The sequence below is a fragment of the Xiphophorus hellerii genome, chromosome 10, assembly GCF_003331165.1.
Source record: "Xiphophorus hellerii strain 12219 chromosome 10, Xiphophorus_hellerii-4.1, whole genome shotgun sequence".
Taxonomy (NCBI): domain Eukaryota; kingdom Metazoa; phylum Chordata; class Actinopteri; order Cyprinodontiformes; family Poeciliidae; genus Xiphophorus; species Xiphophorus hellerii.
The window spans coordinates 2,813,691-2,830,570 of record NC_045681.1 but is presented as its reverse complement, the minus strand read 5'-3'; the positions used below and the strand labels follow the sequence as shown (position 1 = coordinate 2,830,570).

At 37.7% G+C, this 16,880-nt stretch overlaps 4 protein-coding genes across 26 annotated transcripts in view; 2 read left to right on the top strand and 2 right to left on the bottom strand.

Annotated features, from left to right (window-relative positions):
* Positions 1–2,404, top strand: part of LOC116727646 (receptor-type tyrosine-protein phosphatase H) — a 31,748-nt gene extending 29,344 nt beyond the window's left edge. For 17 of the 19 annotated variants that reach the window (XM_032575193.1, XM_032575192.1, XM_032575199.1 and 14 more), the window contains 2 exons: positions 1,328–1,463; positions 1,988–2,302. In XM_032575193.1, the coding sequence (XP_032431084.1) occupies positions 1,328–1,463; positions 1,988–2,116 (265 nt within the window). In that variant the 3' untranslated portion in view covers positions 2,117–2,302. Of the gene's footprint in view, positions 1–1,327; positions 1,464–1,987 lie in introns of all 19 variants that reach the window. The other 2 variants (XM_032575204.1, XM_032575205.1) reach the window with 2 other exon arrangements.
* Positions 2,325–5,518, bottom strand: LOC116727674 (putative nuclease HARBI1). Its single transcript, XM_032575266.1, has 2 exons — positions 4,347–5,518; positions 2,325–2,915 (listed from the first exon to the last, which is right to left on the bottom strand). The coding sequence occupies exons 1-2, from the start codon at positions 5,038–5,040 to the stop codon at positions 2,512–2,514; spliced, it is 1,098 nt and encodes a 365-aa protein (XP_032431157.1). The 5' UTR covers positions 5,041–5,518; the 3' UTR covers positions 2,325–2,511.
* Positions 5,519–5,626: 108 nt separating this feature from the next.
* Positions 5,627–8,255, bottom strand: pigp (phosphatidylinositol glycan anchor biosynthesis, class P). Of its 3 annotated transcripts, XM_032575288.1 has the most exons (6): positions 8,105–8,255; positions 7,935–7,999; positions 7,784–7,868; positions 7,310–7,382; positions 7,110–7,228; positions 6,372–6,948 (listed from the first exon to the last, which is right to left on the bottom strand). In XM_032575288.1, exons 3-6 carry the CDS (start codon positions 7,863–7,865, stop codon positions 6,833–6,835), a joined length of 390 nt encoding a protein of 129 aa, XP_032431179.1. In that variant the 5' UTR covers positions 7,866–7,868; positions 7,935–7,999; positions 8,105–8,255; the 3' UTR covers positions 6,372–6,832. The 3 variants fall into 3 exon arrangements, with proteins under 3 accessions (XP_032431178.1, XP_032431179.1, XP_032431177.1); XM_032575287.1 differs by lacking the exon at positions 7,935–7,999 and having other exon boundaries at positions 5,627–6,948; positions 8,028–8,255; XM_032575286.1 differs by lacking the exon at positions 7,935–7,999.
* Positions 8,256–8,376: 121 nt separating this feature from the next.
* On the top strand, positions 8,377–15,127 carry rexo4 (REX4 homolog, 3'-5' exonuclease). 3 transcript variants are annotated; one of them, XM_032575254.1, is made up of 9 exons: positions 8,377–8,435; positions 8,624–8,778; positions 8,859–9,178; positions 10,458–10,607; positions 12,634–12,827; positions 12,911–12,999; positions 13,908–13,982; positions 14,088–14,157; positions 14,239–15,127. In XM_032575254.1, the coding sequence occupies exons 1-9, from the start codon at positions 8,408–8,410 to the stop codon at positions 14,559–14,561; spliced, it is 1,404 nt and encodes a 467-aa protein (XP_032431145.1). In that variant the 5' UTR covers positions 8,377–8,407; the 3' UTR covers positions 14,562–15,127. The 3 variants fall into 3 exon arrangements, with proteins under 3 accessions (XP_032431145.1, XP_032431144.1, XP_032431146.1); XM_032575253.1 differs by having other exon boundaries at positions 8,398–8,778; XM_032575255.1 differs by having other exon boundaries at positions 8,401–8,778; positions 14,083–14,157; positions 14,239–14,402.
* Positions 15,128–16,880: the final 1,753 nt, after the last annotated feature.

The following is a 16,880-nucleotide window of genomic DNA, read 5'->3' as shown; positions in this document are numbered from 1 at the left end:
TGAAAACTGCAGTGGTTGCAGTTTTAATTTGACTGATTTTCAGAAAACAGAACTAGGAAGTAAACACATTCTGAGTCTCACTGCAGAGGTTTCTAAAAAGAGCAAATGTACAAAATACTTTCTCTAGATTTAGATATTTTGCAGTTTCCTTAGCACACACATTTTATTAACTGTTTGCTGATATATGTTGGCACCAGTGAGTTGCTAGTAAGCTACGTTTTTATAATCTTACTTTAAGAGTCAAGTAAACTTCAGTATTGACCCTTTGCACGTGGCATCACGCTCTCCAGAACTCCGCCATGATGGACGTCAAAACAACCAACGCCTCGTTTAAAGCTAGTCAAAAAAACAGACATATGTAACCTGATATCGTTTCTGTTTGGTTGATTTCACTTTAAAATGGTCACAGTGTGCTAAGCGATAGGCTGCACAAACAGACAAGGATAGAAACCAAGCTTGTGATTTTGTGGTACAACTTTTAATGAAGAAAGATACAGCAGCGATAGATAGCAAACGTGAACAATGTCTGGCAATTGTCAATAATAATAATGACTGGCAGCCTCGGTGTAATCGGGGATTTGCAGCGAACACTTTTTAAAAGGTAAAAAGATTAACGTTGATATAGTTTATAAGTAAGTATGAGTAGAAAGATAGAAAATATGGCATTAAAGAGAAGGTGTGGGTCTAATCATTAGTAACCATGGAGACAATGCTGCGCCATCATGCAGCCTAGCATGTATGAAAACAACTGGTTAGCATCTGCTCTTTTGGACGTTTATAAGTTTTCTCCAGTGTAAAGGCAGATGCTGTTTATGACATAGTGATATAAATCATGTGGTGTGAATTCAGACAAAGTCGGTAATTTGATCAAAACGTCAGGAGGGAGGAGGTACGGGTCGGTTTCTAAGCTAGCTGTTTACAACTTTTGTTAAAAAAAACAACAAAAACCGCCGTCTATAAGCCCAATCAAGTGTGTTACGTTCACAGACAAATTATCTTGACTCGAACAAGTAGACGCCATGAATAAACTGGCAAAAACAAATTGGGAAAACAATTTCAGTCTCTCTGTTCAATACTCTCGTCCCTCACTTCCTACGTCCATCATGGCGCCTCCAATGATTTAGTGACGTAGTTGCAAAGGGTTAATAGAGGAAGTAATCACACAAACAGTGTAGTGTAGGGTACATGGAAGAGATAACATATTTTTAATGGTTTCTGTATAATAAAATATGATAATACGGAAGTATTTGCATGTAGTTTCCTGTTGTTGATGTTCATATTTTAACCCAGAAAGTGTTGGTGCTTATATTTGTTGTTTTGCTGTCAGTGCTGGGGTGGGCCGGACGGGCACCATCATCGCCCTGGACGTCCTGCTGCAGCAGCTGCAACAGGAGCAGGCCGTCGGCATCAACAGCTTTGTCTACAAGATGAGGCAGCATCGATCTCACATGGTGCAGACGGAGGTAAAACTAACACCGCAGGTTTATTACTGAGGCTTATCTCCACATCAAACACCCATAAAATTGAACAAAACTGCTATTGGTGTTTATTTATAGACTTATTATCCGCATGACTGTTTGGATGTTAAGATTTCTGTAAATTTGCGAGTAAAACAAACTCCAGTACTTCCGCCACTTGAGATAATAAGTCTTAACAAAAGCTCTAGAAAGTAACCAAGTTATTGAGATCTTTCCTAAATAAGAATCTTTTCAGAGGCAGGAAAAATTCTGAGCCTACAATGAAGGAAAAACAGTAAATATGCTGCTACCCCAAAGTACTTCAGACTTAAAATAATGTTTTGTGTTCTTTTGCAGTGAAGAGTTTAATTACTTAACATTTTTTAGATTTATCAGACATATCAAATGTTTTTCGCACAAAGTATTTGTATCGGATCGGTATTGCCGATGCCAGCTTGAATTTTACTCGGGAAGGAAATCGTTATCGAACATCTCTATTAAAAATCTTTTTCCTAAATGTCCCTCGTCAGTCCCAGTACGTGTTCCTGCACCAGTGCATCATGGACAGCCTGCAGCCGCCCGGCGGCCAGGAGGAGAACGTTTACGAGAACGACGACTTGATATACGTCAACGCCACGGCGCTCCGACAGCTCCGCTGACCCGACAGAACCGGGTTCAGCCCAGCACTAAGACTTGATGCACATAATGACGAGCTAACTGATAGTGTCATTATACACTGAACGTGAAGCAGTTATACATGATGTTTATACTGTATAGAAATGCTTTTGTAGTTTACATCTGCCGGTTGTGTGATTATGCTGCCTTATGTTATTATTATTAAATATTATTAACCTTCAAATGACCAGAGAATGTTATAAATTTTATTAGAATTATAAAATTGTTCAAGTAGAAAAAATGTAATCTGTACAGAGAAATAAAACATTTTATATTCAAAACAATCCAGTTTCCTGACTGGAAGAAAAAAAAACGTTGAATGTTTTCTTCTTTAATTGCATCAAAGGTAACAGAATGAATTTCACAGATCCTCCTTGCTTCACGGTGAGTCCCGGCTGCCGACGGAGGCAGAGAAGTTCCTGTCGATGAGTTCCTGTCGGGCTTTCAGTGCCTCGGGGCTGATCTCCATCGGAGACGTATACAGCTTGCCCGGGTACGACGGTTCACCCATCCCGGCCCGCGGCGGCAGAGGGACGGAGAACTTTTTGGCGATGTTGTGCAGAACGCTGCACGACTTGATGATGTTGGACTTTTTGTTCAGAGAGGCTTCTTCTGCAAAGCCGAGCTGCTGCAGACACCTGAAGCGCCTCTTCATGGCGCCGAGCATGCTCTGCATGACGCGGTGCACCTTGGCGTGCGCCTCGTTGAAGCGGACCTCGCGGTCAGACACCGGGTTGGACACGGGGGTCAGGATGTGTTTGCTCAACCGGTAGCCTTTCCCTCCTTCACAGGAAACGAGAGAAAATGAGTTCAGTTAGACAAAAACGAAGCATAGAAATGTCACATATAGGCCGGTCATGACAGCAAATTTTGCTGGACGATAAATTGTTCCAGAAGTTATTGCGATAAAAAATAATATTGTTGTTTTGAGACCATTTTTAAGTAATATAACAGTAATGGTAAAATAATCCAAGAATACATTCTAAAAGATCAGTTGCACTGGCACTGGAAGATATTTTAAATATCAAAATAAATAAAACAACAAAGAAAATGAATTTTGAAGTCTTTGTGAACAAAATTGTTCTTCAAAATAAGGGCTGGTTGAAACCAAAACACCAAACTGAAAACTTTTATCATCCAGTTTTTGGTAGAAAGAGACAAAAAAAAAAAAAAAAAGAAAAACGATAAATCATACCAATAGAAATGATTGAGTTTGTTTTAATTTATCATCATGTGTTTAATTGATTTGGCCTAATTACATCTATCTTGTAATAAAGCTGTTTAATCAAAGGACTTGATGTAGATGGAAAAACTAATGGATTCTTGTTGTTTCAACAGGATTTGGGAGAAAAAGCAGCAGCTGCTGCTAGAGAAGTAATTAGTTTACTGATCATGAGGATCAGTAAACTAATTACGTTTTTACTCTTTAATTTCTTCTGTAGCTGCTTTGTACTTTTACTTGAGCAGAAATATGTTGAAGTAGTTCTACTCTTACTTCAGTATAATCTTTGGGTTCTCTGCTTCCTCTGCTGATTTACTGGCGCGCTGCTAACAGCTGCTAATCTTTCTACGAAAATTCACCCTGACTTCTTCTTTTAAGAGTTCTGAGAAAAAAAAGTCAGAATTTTCTTTTTTCAGCTCTAATCCTATTCCATACATTGGTGACTAATGTATGGAATAAGAAACATCAACAGTTTTATCTTTATTCTATTCTATTTTCTAGCTGATGAACAGCTCTGATAAAAAGTAACAAACTGCTTTATAGGATGACCATGCACGATAATAGTAGTTGTCACTAATTGTCTGTTTTAAACTCATATTATGGTTAATTTTTTTTTAGTGGAACAGATGACTGCAGTGATATTTTTAAACGACCCCACACTGGGATTTGAACCGAGGACCTTGGAATTAACGGGATTCTAGTTTCTGCCCAGTTCAGCTTTGGAAAAGAGATGCACAAGCATTATGTTTAACAAAATAAGCTCTTTATCTGACCAGGTTCCGGTTTGTTTCATGCACACATGCACAAGAGTTAGATGATATCTGAGCTGCACTTAGGTAAGCAAAAAAATAAAATGTGTTTTTTTCACATGTTCTGGTTTGCTGTGGGGAAGGGGGGGGGGGGGGGGCACAAGCGGAGGTTGCACAAGCCATTTCTGCAAAAACCACCACTGCTCTGTTCTTGTTTTTAAGTGCATCGTTTTCATGTCTCACCAATAAACCAGAAAGGTCCGTGCAGACCGTCCTCCACCTCCCTCCCTTTGAACGAGGAGTCCCACAGCTCCTGCTCATACGCGCTGCCCACGCAGCACTTCTCCACGCTCAGGATGTTTCCCTCGGAGTCGCATATGAACTGGCTCACCACCGACGTGTACCCCAGCGTGTTGATGAACGACTTGAAGGACTTCTTGTCGTAGGGGGAGGCTCTGATCTTGAAGTGCGCCGGGGCCAGGACGCCCAGGACGGCGGGGATCCCGCAGAGCTCCTCCATCCTGGACGCGATCCTGCCTCTGGCTTCGGCGGTCAGAGGGAAGGAGATGAACACGTCCGACATTCCCGCGATAACCCCGGAGATGATGTTGACCGCATTGACCAGGCCGGCCGGCTGGTTGATCCCTGCCTTCGCCTGCACGGACGAGGTGAACACGCCGTGGGCGTAGTAGCTCAGCGCGGTCATGAGCATCACGTCCACCGGCGGCTGGCTCTTCTTAAAGGCGGCCGACTTAACGCGCATGCGGACGGCGTCTGCGATGAAGGCTATGCAGGGTCTGGAGAGGTGGAAGGTCTCAAACAAAGCCTCGTCGGTAAAGTCGTTGAAACAGCTCTGGGAGCCGCAGTCCTCCTCTGGTTCGCCGCTTTCCAGCAGCTCCTCCTGGACAGCGAGCCACACTGGCGCCGGGAAGGCCATGCGGTTCAGAATGCAGCCGGGACGCGGCAACCAGCTGCGGGTCTAACAAACTCAGAAATAAAGTAATACAAGCTATGCTAAACAACAGCTGCTGCGCTCAAAGCTAAACAAAAGATTCTTCTTCTAACAATTTTAGTACTTAGAATATCCAACAATGGCACTTTATCGCCCTCTAGTGGTCATATATATATTTTTTGTATTTTTGTTTTGAAATTCAGCAGTTTCCATTTTTTTGTCATTTCCTCCAAGGAAGCAGCAAAATGGGTTATTTTATTTTCTGGACTTTTCTTTGGCCAAAATATCGATCCAATAATCAACTAAAATCAACAGCATAAAGACGAAAAACAGTAAAATTAATTAGTTTTATGGTCTACATTAACACAGCGGCAAACATTTTCAACTCCAACACAGTTAAGAAAGCTCTCATTATGTTACAACAACCCATCACCAAATAGTTTATCATAACTTTATCTAAACTTCTTTAATAAACTGACATCGCTCTTGCTAGCGATGCTTTTATGCTAACAGTTTACTAAACTTAAGCTAGCATGTTTTGATATGACTTGTTAATAATGAAACTCATAACAAGTTTCAGTGTATTTATTTATTTGTTTGAGGGATACACGAATCATCTCATTTTCAAGTTGATCTTTACAAAACTTAAAAATAAACTACGGTGATAGAAATCAAAATATGTAAATCCAAAAATGCAGTACATTTAAATACAAACACCATGCTAGCATAGCATGCTAAGCAGGTCACATGACATGGCAGAGGCAGACTGGGTGCTGCAGCAGTCAGTACAGTCTCTATTTCACTATGAAATCATTGCAATAGGTGAAAAATAAAGTAAGCATCATATAATAGAATCTTGCCACTGTAATAAAGATCCATTTATTTTTAGGCTTTTTACACAAAAAAAATACTTTCTAGTAAATAAGATCTTAAATTTCAATGAGACAATCTGTATAAATAAAAGTTAATTAAAAAAATCAAATCTTTCCAGTAAGTTCAGTAGTTGTGGATAATTTTACACGGAATTTACTTCATAAAAACAAGAATATTCAATAAAACAAAACCCAGCTCATTCCATTCTGGAAACCCCCCCAAACTATTTAATAAATATTTTATCCTGTATTTAAAGGCTTTTTTTCTGATCTAGGAAACTGGTATTAACATTTAATCAAAATCCAGATATTGATAACAATAAAATATATAAAAGACTGCAACATACAACAATGGAGACTTTCAGTGACTCATAAATCAGTTGTTACAAACTAAATAAAATTTGACATAAACTGAGAATGATCTTTCTTCCTTCTGCACAAACACAACAGTTATTATCCTTTATTGTTTTAAGACAAATGTAACATTTATGTAGGATTCCAATATAATATCCATTACCATTGACACTTCCATTAGGATTGATTCCATCAATTTAACAAATTAATCATTTACTAAAGTATTATTTACTTGTTACCTAGTTAACATCTCCAACACGAATTGATGCATTTTCATGTTAGAATTGCTTTAAAAGAATTATATTTATTACAGATTTACAGCCATACTTTACTTAAGAGCTTTATAAAAACAATAATTGCTGCACAAAACTTTGCATTTAAGAGACACGTAGACCAGTAAAGAAAGAAAAACAAATAAAAACCTGAGGATTTAATATCGTAACAATTACATAACTGTTGTTACGTAACACTGAGTCAAGAAAACTACAATCAAACTAAACAGCGACGGCGCGGTGAATCTTAACCCGCCCACTGCTCAGTTACTCTGTTTGTCACGTCTCAGAGGATAAATAGAACATTTTGTTGACTTCACTGATGGAGACGTCCTCCAGTCGGGGTATTCCACCCTTCCTGTGGCAGTCTGACCTCTGACCTTGTGCAAATCCATCTGTGACAGAAAGATGAAGTTTAGCAATATCTGGATGAGAACATGTTGTGCCTGAAGAGCTCTCAAGCTTTGAAATAATTTTCTTTTCTAAATAAAATATGTATAGCTTTATTTCCTGCAGTTCAGTAGAAGTTATTGTAAATGATGGGATGGAGTCTCACCTGTGACGTTGTCCACAGAGTCCAGTGGAGCTGTGTTGTTCATGTTAATGCCGAACAACACAACCAAAGACACCATTAGTGCAACCAGGAGGTAGATTGGCATCGCAAGAGCCCAATACCTAAACAACACAAAGCATTTCATAATACAATAACAAAGACAGCCGGAGATATTATCTATTATTATAAGGGAGGTAACTTACTTCTGAGGCCAGTAGGTGAGTCCTACTGAATGAAGCCATTCCTCTGGTACATACGCCCACAGGCAGTACAAAACTACAGAGAGGAGACAGTACTGTTACAAAGATGACTCTCCTTGTAATAATCACACATATTTACTGAAGTATTCAGGCTTATTGGTGTCATAAATGGGGCTTATTTCTTTTCAGAAAAGAACAAAGGAATACAACTAGATTTAACAAAAAATATACATTTCTTTAATTTGAATCGGTATGAAAAGAAAAAAGTCCAACAGGTTTCACCTAATTCTGGTGTCACAGGTTTACCATCTGCTGTGGCTAATGGTTGATTGTGTTTAGATAATTATAACCAATATAATCATCTTAAAATGTGCAATAAGTACATATAATATAGAATGAATGTAAACATATGCAGTGTTTTTTCCACAGGCTGGCATCGTGGCTACTAAGAAAACCTTAAGAGAAAGAGAAACTTACAGAAACCAAACTGTGACCCCAGGAAGAGCACAAAGCCATAGATGGCTCTCTCAGGCAGCGGAGATGGAGAGTTTTCCACCATGATCTGAAACCAAAACACAAAACTAAAGAAATCAAACGAGAGAAAGAAAAAACCTCTAATAAAACCAACCTAGTCTTTACTTCCTTTATCAACAAGCTACATGACAAACACTCATATTTCTGTAAGAAATACTCCTGAAAAAAAGCAATTTGGCCAAATTACCTGAGCTAAATAATAGTCGAGATATCATAAATAAATATAACGAGAACAATTTTAACTAACATGCAAACATAACCTACAGTTTATAACCAATCCACCACGAAGACTTCCGACAATCCCCGTGACGTCAGTGACGTTTGTCCATACTGTACATCAGGTCGATGCGAAACATTTTTCAGAACAAAGGTTCCTCCTTTGGATTTACGCGGAACATAAGGAAAAACGTGACCGACTAAACATTAAAAGTGCAATTTTATTAACACATAATTATTTGCTTTCGATTATATAAAAAATAAAATAATTTAGCCACATAGTTAGTAGTGTAAAATCGGTAAGTGTTGCTTCGGCGGAAACATTTTGCTGTTGCACACTAGAGAGCTACAATGCAGCATGGCTTCGGAAATCCCACGGGTGAGCAAAATTATGAGCCTTTAAAGAGCGTATTTGAAGACTTTCTCGTGTTGCTATTCCGTTTACTGTAAAATCACTTCCGTAAACTGTTCTCGATCGGACGTCGCCATCCGGTACGTTTTAAATCGCAATGTCCAAGGCGAAGGAGAAGAAAGCGCATTCTGACGCTAAGATCCATAAACATACAGCTAAAGATAAGAGGAAGACGTTTTGGATCAAACAGAACCTGAAGAAGAAGAAGAAGAAGCTTGAGAAGCAAGCAGCGCCGCAGAAGCAGCAGGAGAAACCTGGACCTCCACAGGAAGCCCAGCAGATCTCTGCCAACTGGAAATCATTACAGCAGGTTGGTCTCTGCAGTGCAGATGTTTTTAAACAGAAGTGTTTACTGGAGATTATACTGATCTTTCCCAAACTTCCCTACAGATCCTGAAGAGCAGTCAGTCGGAGAAAAGGCCTCAGAATGGCTTCACCACAAAGAAACACCAAGAAAATGCTTTTCAGAGGAGCTCTGTGAACACTGCCGCTCCAAGAGAAAGGGACTCTGGGGAAAAAGAAAAGCAGAAAACGGTTCCTGTTGTCCCCAAAGAGGCTGGAGAGAAGCTGAAGCTCCCTGCAGCTTCAGACTCTCAGCAATCTGCTGCTCCAAAAAGGAAAAAAGACAAAGAAATACCAACTAGTGAGGAAGAGGGACCAAAGAAGAAGAAGAAGAAGATCTCATTGGTTGAGGAGAGGAAACCTACAGAGTATGTATACTGTAAAAACGGCGTGTTTGTATTTGGGTTCAGACTTAGAGAACTTAAAAGAACTGGATCAAAACATCATCTAAAATTACATAAATGATGAAGCTGAAGAGTCGTTTGTGTTTCATAACTTAAATATTTTTGTTAAGACAATTGGAAAAAATTCAAAACATAAGAATGTCACTTTAATTTGGGATTGTATATAAGAAGTGTTACTGTGGAAGTAACACAGTGACAGATAAAGTTTTTACTCTCCTGGTAAAGACGAGTAAACTGCCCTGAAATAAAGTAATGGGTTTTGTAGTAGAATATTTCTGAACATTTTTTAAATTTAAAATTCAACCTTTAATTTCAGCTTTCATGGGGAAATATTCACAGCAGTTTTAACAGTCTTAATTTTAACTAAATTATAAATTGCACATTTCTAGGTTAAGCTAAAATAAATGTATTTATCTATTTCAATTTGTAAAATGCTAAGAGTTTTACAGAACTTTCAGATAGTTGTTATTTTTGTTGCTGTTTATTTTCAAGGGGAATAATCCACATCACACAACATGCTACAGTTAGCAAAAAGGCTAGTTTTCATCTTTAGTCCCTGAAAGTAATCCATAGCTTTCTGTTTCTGGGGGGAATGAATATGATGTGACACCGGTGAGCATTTCTTTAGGCAGCAGATTTTTGACTTTATTAGACAAACCTGTGAATTAATTCAACTAAAAATAAACACATGGATGAGTTTTTCTATATTTTGCTGGAACAGTAGTCCGTTAATCCTGGAAATCTTCTTCAGATGATTGAAGGCCGACTTTGTAACTGTCTTTATGTGACTCTGAAGGTTCAGGTCTGACTTCATCTCTACACCCAGATGTCAGGCCTGATCTCTAGTTTCTAGCTATTTTTTACATCAAAAAATGGACATTTCCTCCAGACCGAAGGTTTTCACAGCAGGGGTGCCAATAGTTGTTCCACTTTTGATTTTTGGGAAATATTAGTTCAGACACATTAGGCTAATCCAATAAAATCAAATGTTATTTTCAGGCTTTTTACACGTCTTTATAAAGTTAAATAAAATTTAGTGAAGCCTCTAAGTTGAGACAAATTTCCTGAATCTTGAATTAGTTTTGAGTGAATCCTAAAAGTCAGAAAACATGTCTAGTTCTCCCAATCAGATTCTGTTCAACACTTTATGTTTATGCTTATTGTGTCGACGGTTCCCAACACACTCCAAACACTCCAGTCCCAGTCAGACTGCAGCGCTCTGACTCCTGAGCTCCTGTTCTAGGGACGACCTTTGGTTCGACGACGTCGACCCCGATGTTATCGAGGAAACGATGGGAGCGGAGGCAGCAGAGATCATGAGGAGGAAGCAAGGCGTCCGCAGCAAGAGCAGAGAGCCAGAGACTTCCCTGGTGAAGGAGTCGGCCTTCAGCGGGTGAGTGACGGCGCCTCTGGAAAACATTCCTGTTAGAAAAACCGAATCATGATGCTGTATATGATGTGGTTCATTAGTGGGAATTAATGCAAAAACAAACCATCAAAAACAGATTAATGAGAAACTGTGATGGAGATTCACAAAATTGATTCTTTATACTTGTTGTTACTCTTTGCTTTGGTTTCATATGTGAATTTGTTTACTGTATGATATTATTATTATTATTGGTAATAATAGTGGTAGTATATTATGAAATAAAAATCACAATTAGGCCTTTCACAATAAACAATAAATCAATTAATCGCATGATAAACTAAAACAAACTCAATCATTTTCATTTGATTTATCGTTTTTCTTTTCTCTCTTTCTACCAAAGCTGGTCGTCAATCTGCTGCTTTGGTCTCAAATATCCCTTTTTTGAAAGACAATTTTGTCAACAGAGACTTCAGAATTTATTTTATTTGTTGTTTTGTTTATTTATTTTGGATATTTAAAATATCTTCCAGTTTCAAAGTTTAAATGTTCATCAGAATTTAAAGTTTATTGATCTTTGATAATGTGTTCCTCCATTATTACTATTCTATTACTGGAAAATTGTCTCAGAACAACAATATTATCATTTATTGCAATAAGTTCTGGGACAATTTATCATCTGGCAAAATTTGTTATTGTGACTAATCTGTTGAAACTCTTGAAAGAGTAAAGAGCCGAAAAGTTGCTGCTGTTTTACCGTAATTTAATTAAACTTAAACTATAACTTTACTAGTAAATAAATCATTTTAAAGGCATATCTATTAATGTTATGGTCAATATTTGTATTTATTTAGGGTTGTAGGATAATTGCTTCTGCTGGTGGCTGGTTGCACAGCGCCCTCTGCTGGTAGATCTTTGAATATGAGCATAATGAAGAAGAAGGATTAAAAAATGTTTAAATATTTTTTATTAACATAGCAGGAAAAAGTGGCATTAAGTGTTGGTATTACAGAACAATATGAAAGCATAAAACACTTTTATAAATAATTTTATCAACAATACAAAAACATAAATCTGAACTTCAGAAGAAATGTAGTATTCATTAATGTATTATTAATGAATTTTAGACATTTTTGCATGTTTTTTTTAAAAGTATTGTGTGTTTTTGTCAGTAACAGTGATTCCTATGTGACAAACCAGGTTAGAATCCAGGTTAAATAAAAATTTCTAAAACAATCAGAAATACCACATTATTTTTAGAGGATTTTTGTACTATAGTCATTACATTAATGCCAGTGAAGAAAATATTTCAACAGCTAATATTAACAAACGAAAAATTCCTTCCACTTAATAATAAAATAAATAACTCATAAAGCCATTCGAAGCCTCTCCTGCTTCACATGGCAGAACACCAGCAGGTCTCGGAGGGACTCAAAGCTCATTTTGTGTTTAGCGCGTTAGCTCTTTTTACTAACTTTGATAATATTTAGCACACCTAGCTTCCTCTATATTCATTTTTCTGGATAAATTCTAAAGATCCAATTTATGTAACTGTTTTGTAAACATCCAGTTGGATAAAGTTCAACGTCTGTGTTAAAGTTTTGGTTATTGACTATTAATATTTCTTCAAGTTGTCAGACTTTTATATCTATGCTCTTAATCTGAAGGGGGGGAACTGTTTACACAGCACTTCCTTTTTCATTTCAAAATAAACCACCGACAGTAGATAAGATATAAACATAAATACAATATGTAAGGGCATTATAGAACAATGTTGACATGTCATGTAAATTATAATGTCAAAATTAAATTAATGCTCTTTAGCATTAGCCTCCACTAAATACCATGTTGGTGTCAGGCGTTAGCGTTAGCAAAACCAATGTTTATGATTAGTGCTTTAGGGTTAGTGCAACTAACCTTTTAGCTAATTACCTCATCCCAGTGATGGTTTGTCTGTCTGCTCTTCATCATGGCTGTCAAATAACATCTACAGCTGATTATTAATGCTTCTGGATTCCCTTTCCTGACCCTGGTTGCTCTTCTATGTTGCCAGAATAACCCAAACTGTTGCCATCGACTGTGAGATGGTGGGAGTCGGTCCTGATGGCGAAGAGAGCATCCTGGCCCGAGTGTCCCTCGTGAACAAGTTTGGGAAATGCATCTATGACAAGTATGTGAAACCCACAGAGAAGGTGACGGACTACAGGACAGCCGTCAGCGGCATCCGACCGGAGGACATCAAGGACGGTGAGCCGGCGGACAAACCGCTACACCCGCATGAGCTCCTGGCCATATAACTGGATTTACTGTCTCTGTTTGTCTCACTGCAGGAGAGGACGTTCAGACGGTGCAGAGGGAGGTCGCCGACATCTTGAAGGGGAGAATAGTGGTTGGACATGCCATCCACAACGACTTAAAGGTACGCTGTCTGGCAAAGCGAAATTAGAGGAAATTTCCCCCCAAGAAATCTCAGAAATGTTGAGAATGTTCTGAGAAATATTCTAGAGAAAAAAATGTGGAAGTTTCTAAATTTGAAAAGTTGAAAATTTGCTTGGAAAAAACTCAGAAATGTTGATATTAATCTGTGAAATTTTCGAGAAAAAACTTGGACATTTCTGAGTTTCAAAAGTCAAAAGTTTTCCAAAAGTGGAAAATTTTCAAATTTTGTAAAAAGAAAATTCTAGGAAAATGGTGATCTTAATCTCAAAATTTCTAATTTTTTGACTTTCATATTTTCTGTTTCCCTGACGACTGTAGATAAAAGAACAACATCATTTTTGCTTCTCTTATATACTGACATTTCTTGATGTGCATTTTAGGCTTTAAAATTTAATCTTTTCAAGTTTGTTTAAGGTCTTATTCTATGGTAAACGACAGATTTTTCACATTTTATTGAATGTTTTCATATTTTCTTGTGTTATAACCACAAATGGAGAAGAAAACATTCATGTTTTCTTCCAGGATTGCGCTGACTAAACTAAATGGCTGTAGTTCCATCCATTTTCTTATCAACTGTGTCTGTTATTTTTCCACACAAACGCTGATTTGCATGTGGAACAAAAAGTTGAAACTTTTTTGACCGGATCACCTCCTGCCACATGTTTGCTGTGTTTCCTACGTGGTTCATGACTTTCTTTCAACAGTGACTTTCTCCTTCCTCCTCTTCCATAAATCCCAGCTGATTGAAGTTTGACATCTGAAGTTTTCTGTAGTCGTGTGACGAAATGTGTTACTTTTGTAAATCGCTGCATCTTGTTACCTAAAAACAACAATAAACACTTAAAAATCAGTTTTAAATGGTTGGTTAACTTTAGAAAATGTTTTCAGATTTTGCTTCTGGATCATCCAAAGAAGTTCATCAGAGACACACAGAAGTATAAACCCTTCAGGCGGATCGCCAAGGTAACATAAAAGCATAAAGTAATGATATGTCTTAAAGTTAAAATCATGTCAAACTAAGTCATAAAATTCCAGCTGTATTGATCTGATTTTCCGTCTTTAGAGTAGCCGGCCGTCGCTCAAAGTCCTCTGCAGAGAAGTCCTGAACGTAAAAGTCCAGCAGGGCGAACACTCGTCTGTAAGTCGTCAGTAATCCAGGCTTTTACTGGAATATCAACTGATTAACAGCTAAAATGAGATCACTTCCTGTGTTTTCCAGGTGCAGGACGCTCAGGCCACCATGAGGCTTTACACACTGGTGAAGAAACAGTGGGAAGCCGAGATCAGCAGCAGGAAGAGAAACAAAGAGTCCGAGGAGAAAAAGAAGAGGAAGCCGAGGTAGAGAGGAGGATGGAGGAGGACGGAGGAGAGAGGAGGAGGACGGAGGAGAGAAGAGGACGGAGGAGGACGGAGGAGAGAGGAGGACGGAGGGGGACGGAGGAGAGAGGAGGAGGACGGAGGAGGAGAGAGGAGGACGGAGCGTCTCCGGATCGGAGAGGACAGGACTCGGTCTGGACTCGTTTTCAGCTGCGGCCTTTGTAACAGAACCACTCTGTGCCTCGCAGGCAGAAACAAACATTATGGATGGAATATGTTTATTAAAATGTGTTTATATGCAGGTGCAGCTTTTATGTTCCACAGCAACATCTGTACGTTGTCTCATATGACCTTTGACCTTGTCAGATCATTGCAGATTAAATCTGTTCTGCAGGTTTTGTTTAATAAAATGTCTCAGATGTTTTTAATCGTATAAAAGCTTCCAGTTATTCCACAGGAGTAAGAGAAGCGCTTTTCAGCAAGATATACAGTAGCTGCTTATTTTAAGTAAATGATTTCTTTAATATTGATGGAAAAGTTGCTGGTTCCATTGGCAGATAAATTCACTAATAATAAGATGTTTCCCATGTAAAAGTGAATTTATCTGAATTTATCTGCCCGTGGAACTAGAACTAGAACATTTTTGCAAAAAAAGTAAATGTAGTTGAATAAATGTAAGTAGTTACTTCCCAACTCTGGTCTTATTGCAGCTTTAATCTGAAGACGTTTGAGCTGTAAGTTTAGGTTTTTATGATTTAAATCATAGAAATGTATTTGATTAAACTGAAACATTTTGACATCCAATCAGAGCGCAGCGTTTGTGAGCCTGCAGCAGCTGGAGAATCTGCATCCAGCATGAATAATGAAAACCGAGGAAAGTCCAGAAAGTTCTCCTCTGTCGACATGAACTGGATCCAGAACCGAGTCAGAACCTTCAGGTCAGACCAGTTCAAAGGGAAGAAACACCAGGACCACTGAATTATTTCCAGGTTTGTTCTGGAAATATTGATTAGTTTGAAATTATGATTGCAGGAAATATTTTCTAAAACCAGAGAAATATTTTTACCAACGAACTGAACTGGTTTGCTTTCATCCACTAAATCAGGTTTTCATCCTTTGAAAGTTAAAAATTTAAACGTGTTATTTCATTCACCTTCATGTTAGCTTTATTTCTCTCTCTCTCTTTCTTCCTTCCATCCTTTCTCCCCTCCTTCCCTCCTCCTCTAAAGGTCGTATCTCTCATTTTTTGACCCTTTGCAGGAGATTTGAACATATTTTGTATTTTTAATGTTTTGTATTTTAATAACTCTGAAGCTCGTTGGGATTGTAGTTTTACTTTGTAGTTTTCAATCAGTGATTGATGGGTATTGAACACAAATGCAGGCCACACTTTTAAGATTTTTATTTTTGAAAAAGAAAGTGTTTGTAAGATGGAAACGGTGTAAAAGTTGAATCAACGTGTCTTTGTTTCTGGTTGCACAACGTCTACCGTTGAATCCAGCTGTTTATGTTTCGTAGGAGGTCAGAGGTCACTCACTTCCAGAGAACTGATGTTCCTGCTGGTTTGATTGTTGGCTGTAGATCAGGTAGACGGGAGAAACACAGCTGGAGTTCAGAGGATTCCCATGAATCTTGACTCTGTCTGGAGGATTAAAATTCGCTCATTTCCATCAATGTGACATAAAACCACAGACACGTTTTCCCTTCAGACATTTCCCCGGAAAGAAAAACGAAAACAGATCCTGAAACTGGAAATCTGAAGGGATTTAAACATATTCGCAGTAAAAGCACCACATGTCTCTTCCTGTCTTCACAGTTTTCTCTTTTTTTATTGCTGCATTTTCTCAGTTTATTGGTTATATGAATGCTGGACATTATGAAATGTTTTATTACGTTACAGTCAGTCTTGAAAGTTATAACTTGTGTCTCAATGAGATTCAAAAGTATAAATAAAGATGAAATAAACTTTCACATTTCTCACTGTGATGGAGTATTACGGCCATCACAGTGATATATACCATATATATATATATATATATATATATATATATATACCATATATATATATATATATATATTTTTTTTTTAAAAGGAATAAATTTCCACCAAAAAAATTCAGAATTTTTTCTGAACAAACTTCTGATCTTAAAAGGTAGAATTTATTTATTTTTGGCAAGTTTTCACCTTTTCAAACTCAACATTTCTGAGTTTTTGTCTAAGAAAAATTTAGACGTTTTCTTGTTTTTTCTAGAACATTTCTGAGATTAATCTGACATTTTCTGTTTTTCTTTTTTTTTTTCCTCATTAGCAAATTTTCACCTTTTGAAACTCAACATTTCTAAGGTTTTGTTCAGCAAAATTTAAACTTTTTCTTCTTTCTAGAAAATGTGTGTTTTTGGCAGAAACGATCTGGATCTTTACTAACTATTATACGACGGAAAAACTTGATCAAAAATTTACATTCTAAACATTTTTCCAGTCACAATAAGAATCTCCATAAACAGATTTGCCAGCAAGGATATAAAAATCGTTCGTTACTTTTAT

Excerpts from the sequence above, each read along its gene's own strand:
- rexo4 (XM_032575253.1), top strand. The coding sequence starts at position 8,566 with ATGTCCAAGGCGAAGGAGAAGAAAGCGCATTCTGACGCTAAGATCCAT. Across the intron at positions 8,779-8,858 it reads ACTGGAAATCATTACAGCAG|ATCCTGAAGAGCAGTCAGTC; the intron begins GTTGGTCTCTGC and ends ACTTCCCTACAG. Across the intron at positions 12,828-12,910 it reads ACCGGAGGACATCAAGGACG|GAGAGGACGTTCAGACGGTG; the intron begins GTGAGCCGGCGG and ends GTCTCACTGCAG.
- LOC116727674 (XM_032575266.1), bottom strand. The coding sequence starts at position 5,040 with ATGGCCTTCCCGGCGCCAGTGTGGCTCGCTGTCCAGGAGGAGCTGCTG. Across the intron at positions 2,916-4,346 it reads CGGACCTTTCTGGTTTATTG|GAGGGAAAGGCTACCGGTTG; the intron begins GTGAGACATGAA and ends TTTCCTGTGAAG.
- pigp (XM_032575287.1), bottom strand. The coding sequence starts at position 7,865 with ATGGTGGAAAACTCTCCATCTCCGCTGCCTGAGAGAGCCATCTATGGC. Across the intron at positions 7,229-7,309 it reads CTCACCTACTGGCCTCAGAA|GTATTGGGCTCTTGCGATGC; the intron begins GTAAGTTACCTC and ends TGTGTTGTTTAG. Across the intron at positions 6,949-7,109 it reads CTCTGTGGACAACGTCACAG|ATGGATTTGCACAAGGTCAG; the intron begins GTGAGACTCCAT and ends TTTCTGTCACAG.